The sequence below is a fragment of the Lactuca saligna genome, chromosome 7, assembly GCF_052625555.1.
Source record: "Lactuca saligna cultivar CGN05327 chromosome 7, ASM5262555v1, whole genome shotgun sequence".
In the NCBI taxonomy this organism is placed as follows: Eukaryota; Viridiplantae; Streptophyta; class Magnoliopsida; order Asterales; family Asteraceae; genus Lactuca; species Lactuca saligna.
The window spans coordinates 16,723,914-16,739,505 of record NC_136423.1 but is presented as its reverse complement, the minus strand read 5'-3'; the positions used below and the strand labels follow the sequence as shown (position 1 = coordinate 16,739,505).

At 35.7% G+C, this 15,592-nt stretch overlaps 1 protein-coding gene across 1 annotated transcript; it reads left to right on the top strand.

The window, feature by feature from the left end:
• The first annotated feature begins 1,840 nt into the window (after positions 1-1,840).
• Positions 1,841-5,251, top strand: LOC145004575 (cysteine-rich receptor-like protein kinase 19). Its single transcript, XM_078963519.1, has 7 exons — positions 1,841-2,644; positions 2,897-3,097; positions 3,219-3,340; positions 3,423-3,633; positions 3,734-3,971; positions 4,436-4,586; positions 4,671-5,251. Exons 1-7 carry the CDS (start codon positions 1,867-1,869, stop codon positions 4,986-4,988), a joined length of 2,019 nt encoding a protein of 672 aa, XP_078819645.1. The 5' UTR covers positions 1,841-1,866; the 3' UTR covers positions 4,989-5,251.
• The last annotated feature ends 10,341 nt before the right edge of the window (positions 5,252-15,592 follow it).

Here is a 15,592-nt window from a genome sequence, read left to right as displayed (position 1 = left end):
CAATGATCATGGCTACTGATGCGGGGGAACTATATTATTAATTTTACAGGATAATTTTAAAATATCAAGAAAAAATGTGGATAATATATACTTGTAGCTAAATTTGACAGGTTTTGTGAAATTCCTAAAAATGACATTAAATTTTGCTAATTAAGCTCCTAAATTAAAATAGGTAGAACTGAAGTCGATGAACACAAATATTATACCACTAAAATAAAGTAAAATAATATAAGAAAATTAGCAAAATTTTGGAAAGACTAAAAAATGAATGCCTAAATGAAGGATTTTGGAAATGACAATGGGTAATCTATCTAACTTATTTGTCAGGAACTCTGGCTCAGGAGAGCTTGTGATCATATAAATACACAACATTTTTTTTCCATACACAACAATTTGTGCTTTAAAGTGTTGTATTGTACAACTTTATAATGCATAAATTGTTGTGTACGACAAAAAATGGGTCTCCAAACTCCTAACAATTCAAAAGTTATGTTTGTTTTAAATTGTATCGTATTTCTCTCCTTAGATTACTCTTTTTATCAATGAATGCATAGACCGAGTCTTCAATATGCTCAAATCCAAATAGAAAAGTGAATAATTGAAATAAAAATCTAAACTCGAAAATAAATAACAAAAGAAAATATAGACATATATGAAATAATCCCTTGTATAAAATAGTAGAGTTTGCAATTTTTTTCACTAATCATTGAAAAAGTTATCTATTTTGCTTTCAATTTCTTTGATATGCTTTTTTTACATTGAATTTGATACTAACTAATCCAAACCAAAAATCAAATCCAGTTTCAGTTATGATAAACTTACAAATTGTAGTATTTAATTTATTTTTGTATATACTAAAAATATAAATATACACATTAAAAATATATATAATCAATTCCATTTTCTATTTATCATACTAATAAATATTAGAACTATAGAAAAAGTAACAAAATGAGTGTATATATATATATATATATATATATATATATATATATATATATATATATATATATATATATATATATATATATATATAGGTGTTCAAACTATCAGTATCTGAAAATATAAATTAGATGTGAAATTATCCAAAATTCGGATATCTGATTTTTCAGATTTAGATTCAAATAGTATTTTTCCAAGTTTTTGGATATCGCTATCCCAAAATAAATTTTTACATGATTTTTAGCATATTTCATTTCAAAACATAAAAAAATGGAAGAGATAGGGTTTTGAATGTAGTTTAATTAATGACTTTCCTTGTCTTTTCATTTAGTTTTTAAATATTTGTTACCTCAAAACATTTTTACTAAGTATATTTCATATAATTGGTTAAATAGTAAAGTGAAAAGGAAAACAATTTTGCTTTATTGTGTATAATGTCTAAAAATAAAATAATATTTTTAAAGTTTAGTATTTTCTGATATCGATTTAATATTCGAAGTTTTTTCTGAAATTTCGGACATTCAAAATTGTGGATATGAACTCAGATATCCATAGGCATTTATCTGAAATTTTCAAATATTCAGAATTCAGATATCTAAAATTTCAAATTTCCAATTTTTAACTCCCCTTAGTTTAAGACTTTGTGAGATTGTGAAGATACAACCAAATCATTATAAATTACATATTTTATGTTAAGATATTTTTTGGACAAAAAGTATTCTATTTTTAATTGGAGGGACTAAACTTGAATTATACTCTGTTATTTATTTATTTATTTGTTTATTTCTTTTTAACATGAGGTGCAATTGCAATTACAGATCTCTAGAAGGAAAGTGAAAGAATGTGGTCAACGCGTATTCTGTTGCGACATACTATTATTTTTGATTTATAACAACACAAATTTTCATAAGCTGGTGTCGAAAAATGGATATGAAATCCGTAATATCATCACTGTTTCTTCTTCAAATAATCATCAATGGTGATCTTTTCGGGATAGTTCAATGTGCAGATTTCGGAGTCTACAAGTGCAGAAACAATAGCAATTTCACAAGCGCAACAGACCTAAAAACCATCGAACTCGCACTCAATTCACTTCCCGGAAACGTCACAAACGACCACGAATTCGTAACTTCGACCGCCGGCGGCAACACCGATGCACAGATTAATGCCGTCGCATTGTGCCGCGGATATATTGGACAGGAGCTTTGCAGGACCTGTGTGAAAAACTCGATCCCGTTGCTTCAACGGCAGTGTCCCAACCAAAAGGAAGCTGCGGCGTGGTACTCGGATTGTATGGTGCGTTACTCGGATCGGAAAATTCTCGGAGTGCTCGACAGTTGGACTTCCGACAACATATCGACCACGGTGAGGGTTTCCGACGTCGGTGAGTTTGACAAGGCGTTTAGGAATTTGACAACCAGGTTACAGGCGGAAGCTGCCGGAGGTAACTCCTTAGTGAAATTGGCGGTAGGAAAAGTAACTTATGGGAGTGATTCGTTAAAGATCTACGGGATGATGCAATGTACTCCCGATTTATCAACGGAGCAGTGCAACAAATGTCTGAACAGTACAATCACTGGGATTCGTGATTGTTGTAGCGGCAGGCCGACAGCAAGAGTGTTTTTTCCCAATTGTTTTCTGAGGTACGCGGACGAAAAATTCTACGACGAAGCCACATCAATGCCTTCTCCTTCTCCTTCAGGTATTGATTGCACAATCTACCCGATTGAAATTCAACTCCTCATCAAATCTGTGAGCGTTAATCTCAAAAATCAAGTTCATAAGCTCGTATTCTTCCGATTACTCTCAAATTAATTATTTCAATAATTGAACTGTTAATAGTTGACACCCTGTGTTTTCGTACTCTTTTCATATCTGACAACTTCTTTTTCGAGAGATCAATCTATCTGGGTGCTAAAACGACTTCAAATCTTAACAAATACTCCTTATGCAGACAAAAAGGACAAGAAGAACAACAATACAAGAATGATTTATATCATTGTTCCAGTTGCTTGTATCTCTGTGGGGCTAATTGGAATTGGCGTCTGGTTCTTTTGTATAAAAAGACAGAAGAAGGACGGAATGTCAAATAAAGAAACTTCCAGCTTTTCTTCTTTACTTGTGGGACATAGACAAGCTTCAACTCATGACACTGGTAAGTTTTGTCTCCATACAAATGACACTATCTTTATAATTGATGACACACTTTTTAGTTTTTATCCAAAATTGATACAATCATAATTGTGTGATTTTGATGGCTTTTTATGGTTTTCTAGTTGGAATGGGGATTGTAACAGAACAATCTTTGCAATATGATCTGGAGACAATTGAAGTTGCAACAAACTACTTTTCTCCAAAAAACAAGATTGGTAAAGGCGGGTTTGGTTTGGTGTACAAGGTATAAATAATTCTTTTCCACTAGTATTGTAAAATGTAAAACCTATTTCCTGATATGAGCTGATTATGACTTACATTATCAGGGTGTTCTTGAAAATGGGCAACAAGTAGCAGTGAAGAGACTATCAGAAACATCAGGACAAGGTGTAGAAGAATTTGTAAACGAAGCTGTTTTAGTGGCAAAGCTTCAACATCGAAATCTTGTGAGGCTTTTAGGGTTTTGCCATGATGCAAAAGAGAAGATCCTCATGTACGAATATGTCCCAAACAAAAGTCTAGATTACTTTTTATTTGGTTAGTCACAATTCCCAAATACACCCCTCATAATTTTTAATGCCATTTTATCATTTTTTTTTTATTATGACGTCTAAAAAGTTTATTATTTTCAATGTAGACCCCATCAAACATGGGAATTTGGATTGGGCGACACGATGGAAAATCATAGTAGGGATCACTAGAGGAATGCTTTATTTACATGAAGATTCAAGATTAAGAATCATCCATAGAGATCTTAAAGCTAGTAATATCTTACTTGATCAAGATATGAACGCAAAAATTGCGGATTTTGGATTGGCTAGAACTTTTGGTGTTGATCAAACTCTTGGAAACACAAAGAAAATTGCTGGAACCCTGTAAGTTTCCATCATCCCATTCTCATATTCAAGTCTAAATTTTGTCAATAATAGAATATTAATTTTGTCTATGCGACAAGATAGGATAAAAAGTTAACAATTTTTGTCCTATCTTTTTAGATTGGACAAAAAGTTAACAATTTTTTTGTCCCACCTTTTTGGATGGGACAAAAAGTTAACAGTTTTGTCCTACATTTTTGGATCCCACCTTTTTGGATGAGACAAAAAGTTAACAGTTTTGTCCTACATTTTTGAATGGGACAAAAAGTTAACAATTTTTTTGTCCCACCTTTTTGGATTGGACAAAAAGTTAACAATTTTTTTGTCCCGCCTTTTTGAATGGGACAAAAAGTTTAACGATTTTTGTTCCACTGACATTAGTCTTGTTTTACTGCACACCAAACACAGTACAACATGTTTGGCAAATGATTTTGATCGTATGTTACATGTATAATTAATTATAGGGGATACATGTCGCCAGAATACGCAATGCACGGACATTTCTCCGTGAAATCTGATGTGTTCGGCTTCGGCGTCATAGTTCTTGAGATTGTGAGTGGTCGAAGAAACTCTGACTTCTATCAACAAGATGAAGAGGAGGATCTCCTACTTTCCGTAAGTAAATTCTTACATTTCACTACTTATTTAACCTGCAGTCACAGTCACAGACACAGTTTAATTAAAATATAATTTTTGTAGGCATGGAAACAATGGACGGGTGGAAAGCCATTAAAGATAACGGATCCGAGACTTGGTGAATCGTATTCAAAGGAGGAAGTGATTAGGTGCATAAATATTGGTTTATTATGCGTGCAAGAAGATGCGGATGCAAGGCCTTCAATGGCTTCTATTCTCAATGTGTTGAATAACAACTCAATTACTTTACCCGAACCTAAAAAACCACCGTATTTTCTCTCGAAAGGACTCTTTGCAGGCATCTTGGGTGATGTTGACAAGTCAATTCCTACGGTTAGTTCTCAAGATGAATCATCAGCTGGCAATATGAGTCCCCGATAACCTAAGGAATTGCTGATTTGTGATTGTGTGTTTGTATGCGTGTGTATATATAAAGGTTCCTCCGTTTACCCGTTTTACGTTAATGTTTTTTATGGATGTTTTTTTCGGGTTCAAGTTCTGGTTTGAACTAACCTGTTATAGATATGGAGGAAAGGAGATACATTATGGATGTTAAGAGATTTAAAGGATTTTTTTTTCGGTATATGTTGTGGTGAACATGAATGTGGTCTTCTATATATCTAAAGATATTATTTTATGGGTCCTTTAGATTGTATTTGTTACATGGGTCTAGACTAGAGTGGACCGGATAGGATATGATAAAGATAAAGTTTTCTAAAGTTACTCTATCTTTTTGTGATGGTTAAAAAAAATTGAATATGTTTGACAAAAATAGCTGGCAACTAGTATTGTATTATTGTAGTAGTAGTGTTTGACATGTAACTTTTTGATAAATGCAGAATTAGATAAAAGTTATATGAAATTGTAGTAAGAGTGTTTGACATGTAACTTTTTGACAAATGTAGAATTACATAAAAGTTATTTGAAATTGTACTAAGAGTGTTTGACATGTAACTTTTTGACAAATGTAGAATTACATAATGTTGGAACTTTATATATAAAGGAATTGCAAGTTGGCAACTTCCTTTGTATCCCACATTGGTGGGGGAAAGAAACCTTTGTGGGTTTATAAGCCTATTCCCTTGTTAGGCCTTCAAAGGCTTTAGTGGATCAAGGGAATGGGCCAAGCCCATGCGCGCGCCTAGCCTAGCACTAGCCGACGCCGCGAGTGCGCGATTTAGGCGCACTTTGCACTTATCGGTCGCTGGGAGCTGAGGAGCTTTTATTTTTGACGAGTTTGGGTCAAGCCGGTTTGACCGATCCGGTCAAATGGTTGACCGCCGTTGACTTCGTGGAGACCAAGTCAAGGTATTCTAAAAGGATCAGGAAACAGATTGCTTGGAGAGCAAGCTGTCGCCCTAGGGTTTCTAGGGCCGGCCTATGGGGGCCCGTTTGATGCCTTCTAGGGTTACGATAACTATAAATACAGCTCCCTAGGAGCCATATAGAACTCACGAAAATCTGAAAGCTCTCCCTCTCTCTGCGGTTTTTTCTTCTAGTTTCCGAGTAGTCGCTTTGTGTTTGTCGATTTCCAGTGCTGTTGGAATATCGATTTAGCTGCATTAAATCCTGAGGTTTTACTCTGTTGCTTACAGCCAATACAAGCGAAGTAAAAACCTTTAAGGACAGGAATCTGATCCGTGCAGTTGCTTCAAGATCAGTCAGCAATCAACAGGTCGGTTTTACTTTTCTGTCTTGTGTTTAATTCGTCCAATAACAGGACAGTCTTCTTCTACCTTTCTTATAATCGGATCTAATCGAGAAGGATAGATCTGGTTTTGGACGAAACTCGGTAATATAATAACAATAATTGGATCTATTATTTGCAACTAATCGACATATAATTCTCAATATTATTTTTCGGTTTCCTTGCGCGTTTATTAGTTTGTTTTATACAACAATCTTAAAGGTTTTTAACTTGTGATCAATCAACAGACTAATGGACTCTACTGCTAGCCTCCACTTCATGAACCAAGAGTTTGCCAAACTTGACCAATTCGATGGTCAGAACTACACTCGTTGGGCCGAAAAGGTCAAGTTCATGCTTCATGTCTTGAAGCTCTCCTTTTTGTTGGACCCAAAACTGGCACCAATTCCTGATGATCCAATTCCAAAGGAAGGGGAATCTGTGGACCCAGCGGTCATTGCAGAACTGGAAAAACAAAGGATTCTGCGTAGAGAATCCGAGGAATTGTGTGTGGGTCACATCAAGAATTCCCTATCTGATCGGCTCTATGATCTTTACTCGCCGGTCAAAGATCCTAAAGAGCTATGGAGTGCGTTGGAACTCAAGTATAAGGCACATGAAGAAGGTACTAATAAGTACCTTGTGTCCAAGTATCTTGAGTTTCAAATGGTTGATGACAAACCAATTATGGAGCAAGTGCATGAACTCCAAGTCATGGTCAACAAGTTGAACGCACTCACCATCTCTCTTCCAGAACTCTTTCAGGTTGGTGCGATAATCGCAAAACTGCCACCCTCGTGGAAAGATTTCTCTAAGAGAATGATGCACAAATCTGAGGACTACTCCTTGGATGATCTGATGAAACACCTCCGCATTGAGGAGGAAACTCGCATCAGGGACAAGCGAGGTAAAGTTGGACAAAGTGTGCATCATGTGTCAGGTGGGAGTTCTAGCCACAAAGGCAAATCTGGGGGACAGAACAAGAAGAATTTTGGGCCCAAGAAACAAAGCTTCAAGAAACCGGGTCATCAAAATCCTAACTCAAAGCCAAAAAGGGCCGGTCCTTGCCACGTCTGCGGAGAGATTGGGCACTATGCGAGAGAATGCAAAGATCGCAAATCCATACCGGTTGCACATGCAGTCGAGAAGGTTACTGAAATGGTGGCTAGTGTGAACCTTGGAGAGATTTTCATGATCTCCTCTCTTACTCGAGCAATCTGTGCTCGAGGTTGGTTCGTAGACACTGGAGCCACTGTGCATGTTTGTGGGAAACGAGAGAGCTTTCGCACCTACCAACCCATGCCTCATGGGACGGTTGTCGTCTGTGCTGATGGCCATAGAGCTGAAGTTCTAGGAAGGGGTGATGTTCGGTTGAAGTTCACACGTGGTGAATGGGTGACTCTTCGAGATGTTCTTCATGTTCCTACTATCTCGAAGGGTCTAGTTTCTGCGGACAAGTTTGACAAGGGTGGGTTCAAGATGGTGCTTGAGAGAGGCAAAATTGTGATCACTAAAGGCAGAAGATATGTTGGGAGGGCTAACAACACTTCGGGAATGTATCGTTTATGTCTTAGTGATGAGGGAAATATGAGTGGTCCTAGTGTTGAGAGTGGTGTTGCTAGTGTGTCTAGTGTTGGAAATGATGTAATTGATGGATTGGTTGCTAATGTGAATGAAGTGAACTTTTCTTGTTATATTGTTTGTTCAATTTCTTTATGGCATAAATGTTTAGCTCACACTAATGTTAAAAACATTGAAAAAATGCAAACTAAAGGTATGTTAAAATATGACTCAAAAGATTTTGAAAAATGTGAAACATGTGTAAAATCAAAGTTCACTAAGAAACCATTTCCATCAGTTAAGAGAAACACATCTTTACTTGAGTTGATTCATTATGATATATGTGAGTTAAATGGAATCCTTACTCGAGGAGGAAAAAGGTATTTCATCACATTTTGTGATGACTTCAGTAGATATCTACATGTTTATTTGCTGAGATCAAAAGATGAAGCTTTTGATGCATTTAAACGATATAAGGCTGAGGTCGAAAATCAACTTGAAAGACACATCAAAATTCTTCGCTCGGATAGAGGCGGAGAATATGTCAACCAAGAGTTTGACACATTCTGCAAAGAGAATGGAATCAAACATGAGAGAACATCACCATACACCCCTCAACAGAATGGTTTGGCTGAAAGGAAGAACCGAACTCTTTGTGAGATGGTCAACTGTATGTTGAACCAATCGGGTCAACCAAACAATCTGTGGGGGGAAACACTATTGACTGCTTGTTATGTTCATAACAGGATCACTAGTCGTGTGATTCCTACAAGCCCTTATGAGTTGTGGAAAGGTAGAAAGCCTAACCTAGACTATTTGAAAGTGTGGGGGTGTGTTGCTTATTATCGGACTTCCGATCCTAAGCGAACCAAATTGGGAGCACGAGCTAATAAGAGTATATTTATTGGATATGCTCAAAATAGCAAGGCTTACCGATTACTAGATATTGATTCTGGTGTTGTTGTGGAATCCAGAGATGTGGAATTCTTTGAGGACAAGTTTTCTAAGGATGAAGAAAACTCTAGTCATACAACACTTACAAGTACCTCTCGAGAAATACTCCCACCTCCTCCCAGTGTGGAGGAACCAAGGAGAAGTACTAGGGCTAGAATTGAGAAAACCTTTGGAGATGATTTCTATTCTTATCTGGTCGAAGGAACACAAATGAAAGTGACGAGAGAGGTCATCTTTTCAATTAATTTGGATGATGATCCTAAGACATTTACTGAAGCCATGACGTCTCGGGATGCTCCTCTGTGGAAGGAAGCAATCAATGACGAAATGGATTCAATTATGGGTAATGGAACTTGTGAGTTAGCTGATCTACCCAAGGGGAGAAGACCCATAGGATCCAAATGGATATTCAAGAAGAAATATCATCCTGATGGATCCATATCTGCTTATAAAGCGAGGTTGGTTGCAAAGGGCTATAGGCAGCGAGAAGGGATCGATTATTTTGATACCTATGCCCCAGTTGCTAGAATTAGTTCAATTAGGACTCTCATAGCAATATCAGCTTTGAAGGGATTGTATATTCATCAAATGGATGTGAAGACAGCCTTTCTGAATGGTTATCTCAAAGAGGAGATTTACCTGGAGCAACCTGAAGGTTTCGTAATACCTGGACAAGAAAACAAAGTATGTAGACTTGTTAAGTCTTTGTACGGGTTGAAACAAGCTCCTAAACAGTGGCATGAGAGATTTGACACCACTGTGACTGCCTTTGGTTTTCAGCACAATAGTGCTGATAGATGTATTTACTCTAAACATACATCTGATTACATAGTAGTTATATGTCTTTATGTTGATGATATATTGATCATTGGCACTCACCTAGAAGGTATTCTTGAGACGAAGAAATACCTATCCTCGAACTTTAAGATGAAAGATCTTGGAGAAGTAGATATTATTCTTGGTATCAAGGTGAAGAGGACGGGTAGTCAGATTTCTCTGAGTCAATCTCATTACATAGAGAAAATTCTGACAAAGTTTCAACATTTGAACATTAAGGAATTTAACACTCCTTTTGATTCAAGTGTGAAACTTAAGGTGAATTCTGGTCGAGCCGTGGCCCAACTAGAATATGCTAGTGCAGTTGGGAGCATGATGTATGCTACTCACTGCACGCGACCTGACATCGCATTCGCTGTAAGCAAGTTGAGTCAGTATACAGTTAATCCAGGGACGGAGCACTGGAAAGCAGTGGGTAGAGTACTAGGATACCTAAAAAGGACAAGTACTTTTGAATTGACATATTCGTCATCTAATGGAATACTTGAAGGTTATTCTGATGCCAGCTGGATTGATCACACCAGTGATTCAAAGTCCACAAGTGGTTGGATTTATACTCTAGCTGGTGGTGCTATTTCTTAGGCGAGCAAGAAACAGACATGCATAGCTCATTCAACGATGGAAGCTGAGCTAATTGCCTTAGCAGCAGCAGGCAAAGAGGCAGAGTGGATTCGAGATCTACTTATGGATATACGTTTGTGGGATATTCCGATGCCTTCAATACCCATGTACTGTGACAGTGAGGCCACATTGTCTAAAGTATATAATGCGGTATATAATGGGAAGTCAAGACATGTAGGTCTGCGTCACAATTTTGTGAGACAACTAATTGAAAGTGGTACCATCAAGGTTGTCTATGTCAAGACAAGTAGGAACTTGGCAGATCCGTTTACCAAACCTCTGACGAGAGATTTGGTTACATCTACCACGAGAGTCATGGGTCTAAAACCACAATAGAATCGTTTAGTGATGGAAACCCAACTTGACATTAGTGCTCCTAATTTTCAAGTTTAAAGGGTAACAACGAAATCACTAACGATAGAAGGTACTATCATTCATGATAGATCCATGTGAGGTAGGATAGTGCGTCGTTGCCGAGAATGAGGTTGAGTTACGACTCTTAACGTAGTTTTGGAGACATCTAAGCAACGAAGATGTTGTAAAACTATGCCTATATGATCTAGAGGTGGTGCCGCCTCAAGTGAAGATTAGTGGTTTATCTTCTAAAGGGTCATGAAAAGGATTTATAGCGCATGGCCATAATAGCGCTCAGGGAGAACACAAATATGACTTGTGGTGTGTGGGGGTAAACCGGAGAGGTCATTGAGGTTCATGGTTTAAACCTATAAGGATACCATTGAATCGGTCTCTTCTTGTTTGTTCTCATTAAACTAGGGTTTAATCTTCGTGACACCCAAGTGACATCATCTGTCTGAGTGAAAGGAAACTTGCCAACTTGGTGGGGGATTGTTGGAACTTTATATATAAAGGAATTGCAAGTTGGCAACTTCCTTTGTATCCCACATTGGTGGGGGGAAGAAACATTTGTGGGTTTATAAGCCTATTCCCTTGTTAGGCCTTCAAAGGCTTTAGTGGATCAAGGGAATGGGCCAAGCCCACGCGCGCGCCTAGCCTAGCCTAGCACTAGCCGACGCCGCGAGTGCGCGAAATGGCGCGATTTAGGCACAGTTTGCACTTATCGGTCGCTGGGAGCTGAGGAGCTTTTATTTTTGACGAGTTCGGGTCAAGCCGGTTTGACCGATCCGGTCAAATGGTTGACCGCCGTTGACTTCGTGGAGACCAAGTCAAGGTATTCTAGAAGGATCAGGAAACAGATTGCTTGGAGAGCAAGCTGTCGCCCTAGGGTTTCTGGGGTCGGCCTATGGGGGCCCGTTTGATGCCTTCTAGGGTTACGATAACTATAAATACAGCTTCCTAGGAGCCATATAGAACTCACGAAAATCTGAAAGCTCTCCCTCTCTCTGCGGTTTTTTCTTCTAGTTTCCGAGTAGTCGCTTTGTGTTTGTCGATTTCCAGTGCTGTTGGAATATCGATTTAGCTGCATTAAATCCTGGGGTTTTACTCTGTTGCTTACAGCCAATACAAGCGAAGTAAAAACCTTTAAGGACAGGAATCTGATCCGTGCAGTTGCTTCAAGATCAAGTCAGCAATCAACAGGTCGGTTTTACTTTTCTGTCTTGTGTTTAATTCGTCCAATAACAGGACAGTCTTCTTCTACCTTTCTTATAATCGGATCTAATCGAGAAGGATAGATCTGGTTTTGGACGAAACTCGGTAATATAATAACAATAATTGGATCTATTATTTGCAACTAATCGACATATAATTCTCAATATTATTTGTCGGTTTCCTTGCGCGTTTATTAGTTTGTTTTATACAACACATAAAAGTTATTTGAAGTAGTTTTTAGATTAGAAAGTTTTTGTTATAAAATATAAGTTTTAAGCTAATACTTCAAAACAAACTTTATTCTTTATTCGAGTTTTTCTTAAACGCTAAAATTTAGAATTCTTAAAAATTACATGAAAGTTATTTGAAGTAATTTTTGAATTAGAAGGTTTTTGTTGTAAAAGAGCCAACTCCAAAACAATTTTTTTTATTCTAGTTTTTCTTAAACTTAAAAAAAAAAAAAAAAAAAAAAAAAAAAAAAAAAAAAAAAAAAGTTCTTACAAACACTCAAAACTCTTCAAAGCTGCCATACAAGTCATTTGTCAAATCAAGATTGGTATCAATGTTCAATGAATGTCAAATTCAATATAAATATATAATATGTTCCATTTTGTTAACAAACACGGCCTTGGATAATTAAATGTTATGCTAAGCTCTATTCAAGCACAGGAGGTCTCTGGCTGGTTTGATTATATTCACAAAACTAATTTGTAAATTTTGGGTAATTTGTATAAATGTCTTTTTTTTTTTTTTTTTTTTTTTTTTTTTTTTTTGTAAATAATGAGGTTAGATGTTTGAAAAGTTAATATTTTAATCCTACATAGATTGGTAGAGCTAAATAATAATATTTATAGTCAAGATAATCTCATTCTTTCTCCTTGAATAGCGGGGGATTCAAGGACCCAAATCAATATATTATTAAGATGATTTTGGAGTAGCTTTGATGCAAAATTTAGGCTCATGATGTCACTTACTAAACAAATGGGGTTTTACCATTTGACTTGGCCACATTGTGCATGTGTTTTTGACTATTTGATTAACCCATGGTTGGTTTAGGACTTTAGCTAACCCAACCATTAATTATTTAAACTATAATATTCATACCATTATTTAATTAAAATTTATAGAGTAAGTTTTCCAATAGATGCACGGTGTTGAGAAAAAAACATGAGGTGAATAAATAAACTATTATTCTACCTATTAAAAGACCAAAACTTAGAGCATTTTTCCAAAAGTACATCATACGTTTGAACTTATGTTTATTTATTTATTATTATATTATTTGTTTTATCTTTTTTCGTTTTCGGCTCTATGTTATCGAGTCTTGCTGCAAGCTGGCATCAATAATCTACCTACAAACACAATAATTTTTGCTGCAAGTTGGCAGGAATATATTCTCTTGATAAACATCAGGCTTCTATTACTTTTCCTGCATCAATTTTTTTTTTCGAAAGAAACTTTTCCTGCATCAATATTTGTAATACAACGAATGCATTTCTGTTGATAAACAAAACCATGTGTTAATGATGCTTTCCTACTGTTCTCCGATAAAAAAAAGAAGGGATAAATCACTGGTAGGAATGTTGGATTCATGTGTGGAATTCGATTTGATCAAGAAAAAGGATTGAAAAAAGTCGATTTAGGCTTGCATGGTCCTTTGTATCTGATATTAAGAAATCCTTGTCTACAAAGGAACTAAAATAATAATGTCAAAATAATACCTAGCTATAATAGATTAATTACAGAAATAACCACTAATTATGGAATAAAATGAAGGCAACCCCAAGAAATTAACCAGTAATTAACAAAGTCTACTCTACCATCCCTCCTCAAATTCAAGTAGGGAATGTATGATCCATCCAACTTGAGTTTGGAGAATGAGAAAATAAAAATGGCTTGAGAAGTTTGCCTATTTAGTAAAAGATATTTGCACACTGATTAATCGTAGAGATTGAAAGAAAGGTGTACAGTTTTGCCAATAACATGGTGACGAGGAAAATGACGGTTGATCTCAATATGTTTAGGTTGTGTTTAACACGTCACAGTTCAATTATTTTTTGAGTTTTTACGTTGTAATGTTGAAAAATCAAAAAGTAGTTTATAAGTTGGTTTTTATAAAACTACTTCGACTAGTTTTTTATAAGTTTTTCAAAAATATTCCAAATATAGACTTAACTAATTGTCGAAAACTCATTATCTTGTGAGTTCGTCGGTCCAAACGGTGGGCAACCCGGATAGTCGTCCAGGACCCATATCTCTAAGGGGCCTAAATTTTCTAAAATATATGGTATATATAAAGAGAGAAATGATCAACTTATCTAAAAATGTAAGGAAAATTATTTTTCATTAAATTAGTAGTTTTTGTAATGCTGTGATCATATTTTTGTTTTTTTATATTAATAGTGAAATTTATAACGGTTTGTCTATTTTGATTTTAGAGGTCAATTTTTTCTTTTCGCTCTGAGCCCACTATATCTTTGGACCGATCCTGAGTTCGTCAAATATAACATAGCCTTGGTATATGGTAATGAAAATCATTATTCTTTATAGCACTTATCTTAATTAGCCAAATAGCTTGACAACCCACATTAATCCCAACCCAATGTAGACAGCCGATTCGATTTTGTGATGAATGAGAAATTGAGAATTATCAATTATGTTAGCCAACATGGTATATTGGTATCATAGACTTGATAATTCTTCCTTACTCTTTTCCTCTAAACTAGATGAGAATCATGCGTGCGTTGGCGCTCAGTCATATTTTTTTTTTTGTTCTTTCAGGTTGTATATGTATTGCAACATACAATTGTATTGATGAAGATATATTTAACATACAAGAGATTCTTGGATAGGTCTTATATACAAATTTAGGAATGGAAGTAGTTGAACGCAACAACATATCAAAAGATTATAAAACAAACAAACATATTACATGTAGGGATGTCAAACTGAAATCAGGTAATAAACAAATAAACAAAATTACATTGCTATTTTTTAGACTTACAGTAGAGGTCCATTGCATCTAATTTATGTCCATATCATGAGTTTTTTCCTTTTTGAGGAGCAACTTATACAAAGCCCCATCCACCACAACAACCAAAAATCAATCACATTATGTAACCCATACATAGTACACATTTTTAATATATGGTTATTTTTATTCAACAAAATACATAATAGGATATCAGTTTTTTTATTAAAATGGGGAAATAAATCATCTTATATTACCAAGATGTATTGCCATCACCAGATTGCGAAGTTATAATATCCACATCCCACACCTTAATGGTAAGATCATCACTTCAAATGTCACCAAAAATAATTTTAAATTATTTTAAATAGTTATATTAGTAATTAAATATTACTATACGTGTGTGTAACTATTTTATCTCCAGTGCTACTAAAAGATAACACCCATAATGTTGATGAGTGTCCACTGAAAAGCATTGTAATTATTAATTCATTAAATTCTAGCATTCCTAAAAATGTTAACAGAAAGAGTGTTGGATACTCGTTTCATTCGCCTAAAGGCTGCACACAACTCCAATCATCATTATGACTATCATTTGCCCAAACCTGAAATTAAAAACATAATAAAATATGGTGTACAATTTGATACGTTATAACAACTCCATTCGTTTGGGAAATCATTTAAAAACTAATCACAAATGTAAAAGATTCAATGAAAATACATCTTTAAAAATAGTTTCCTTTTTTGCTTACATACCCATGTCTTATTTTCCGGGGCTCGAGTAAC

What these genes read in the sequence shown, in the direction of transcription:
- LOC145004575 (XM_078963519.1), top strand. Translation starts at nt 1,867, where the DNA reads ATGGATATGAAATCCGTAATATCATCACTGTTTCTTCTTCAAATAATC. An exon ending in GGTTTGGTTTGGTGTACAAG is followed by an intron (nt 3,341 to 3,422) that starts GTATAAATAATT and finishes TTACATTATCAG; the next exon opens with GGTGTTCTTGAAAATGGGCA. An exon ending in TCTAGATTACTTTTTATTTG is followed by an intron (nt 3,634 to 3,733) that starts GTTAGTCACAAT and finishes TTTTCAATGTAG; the next exon opens with ACCCCATCAAACATGGGAAT.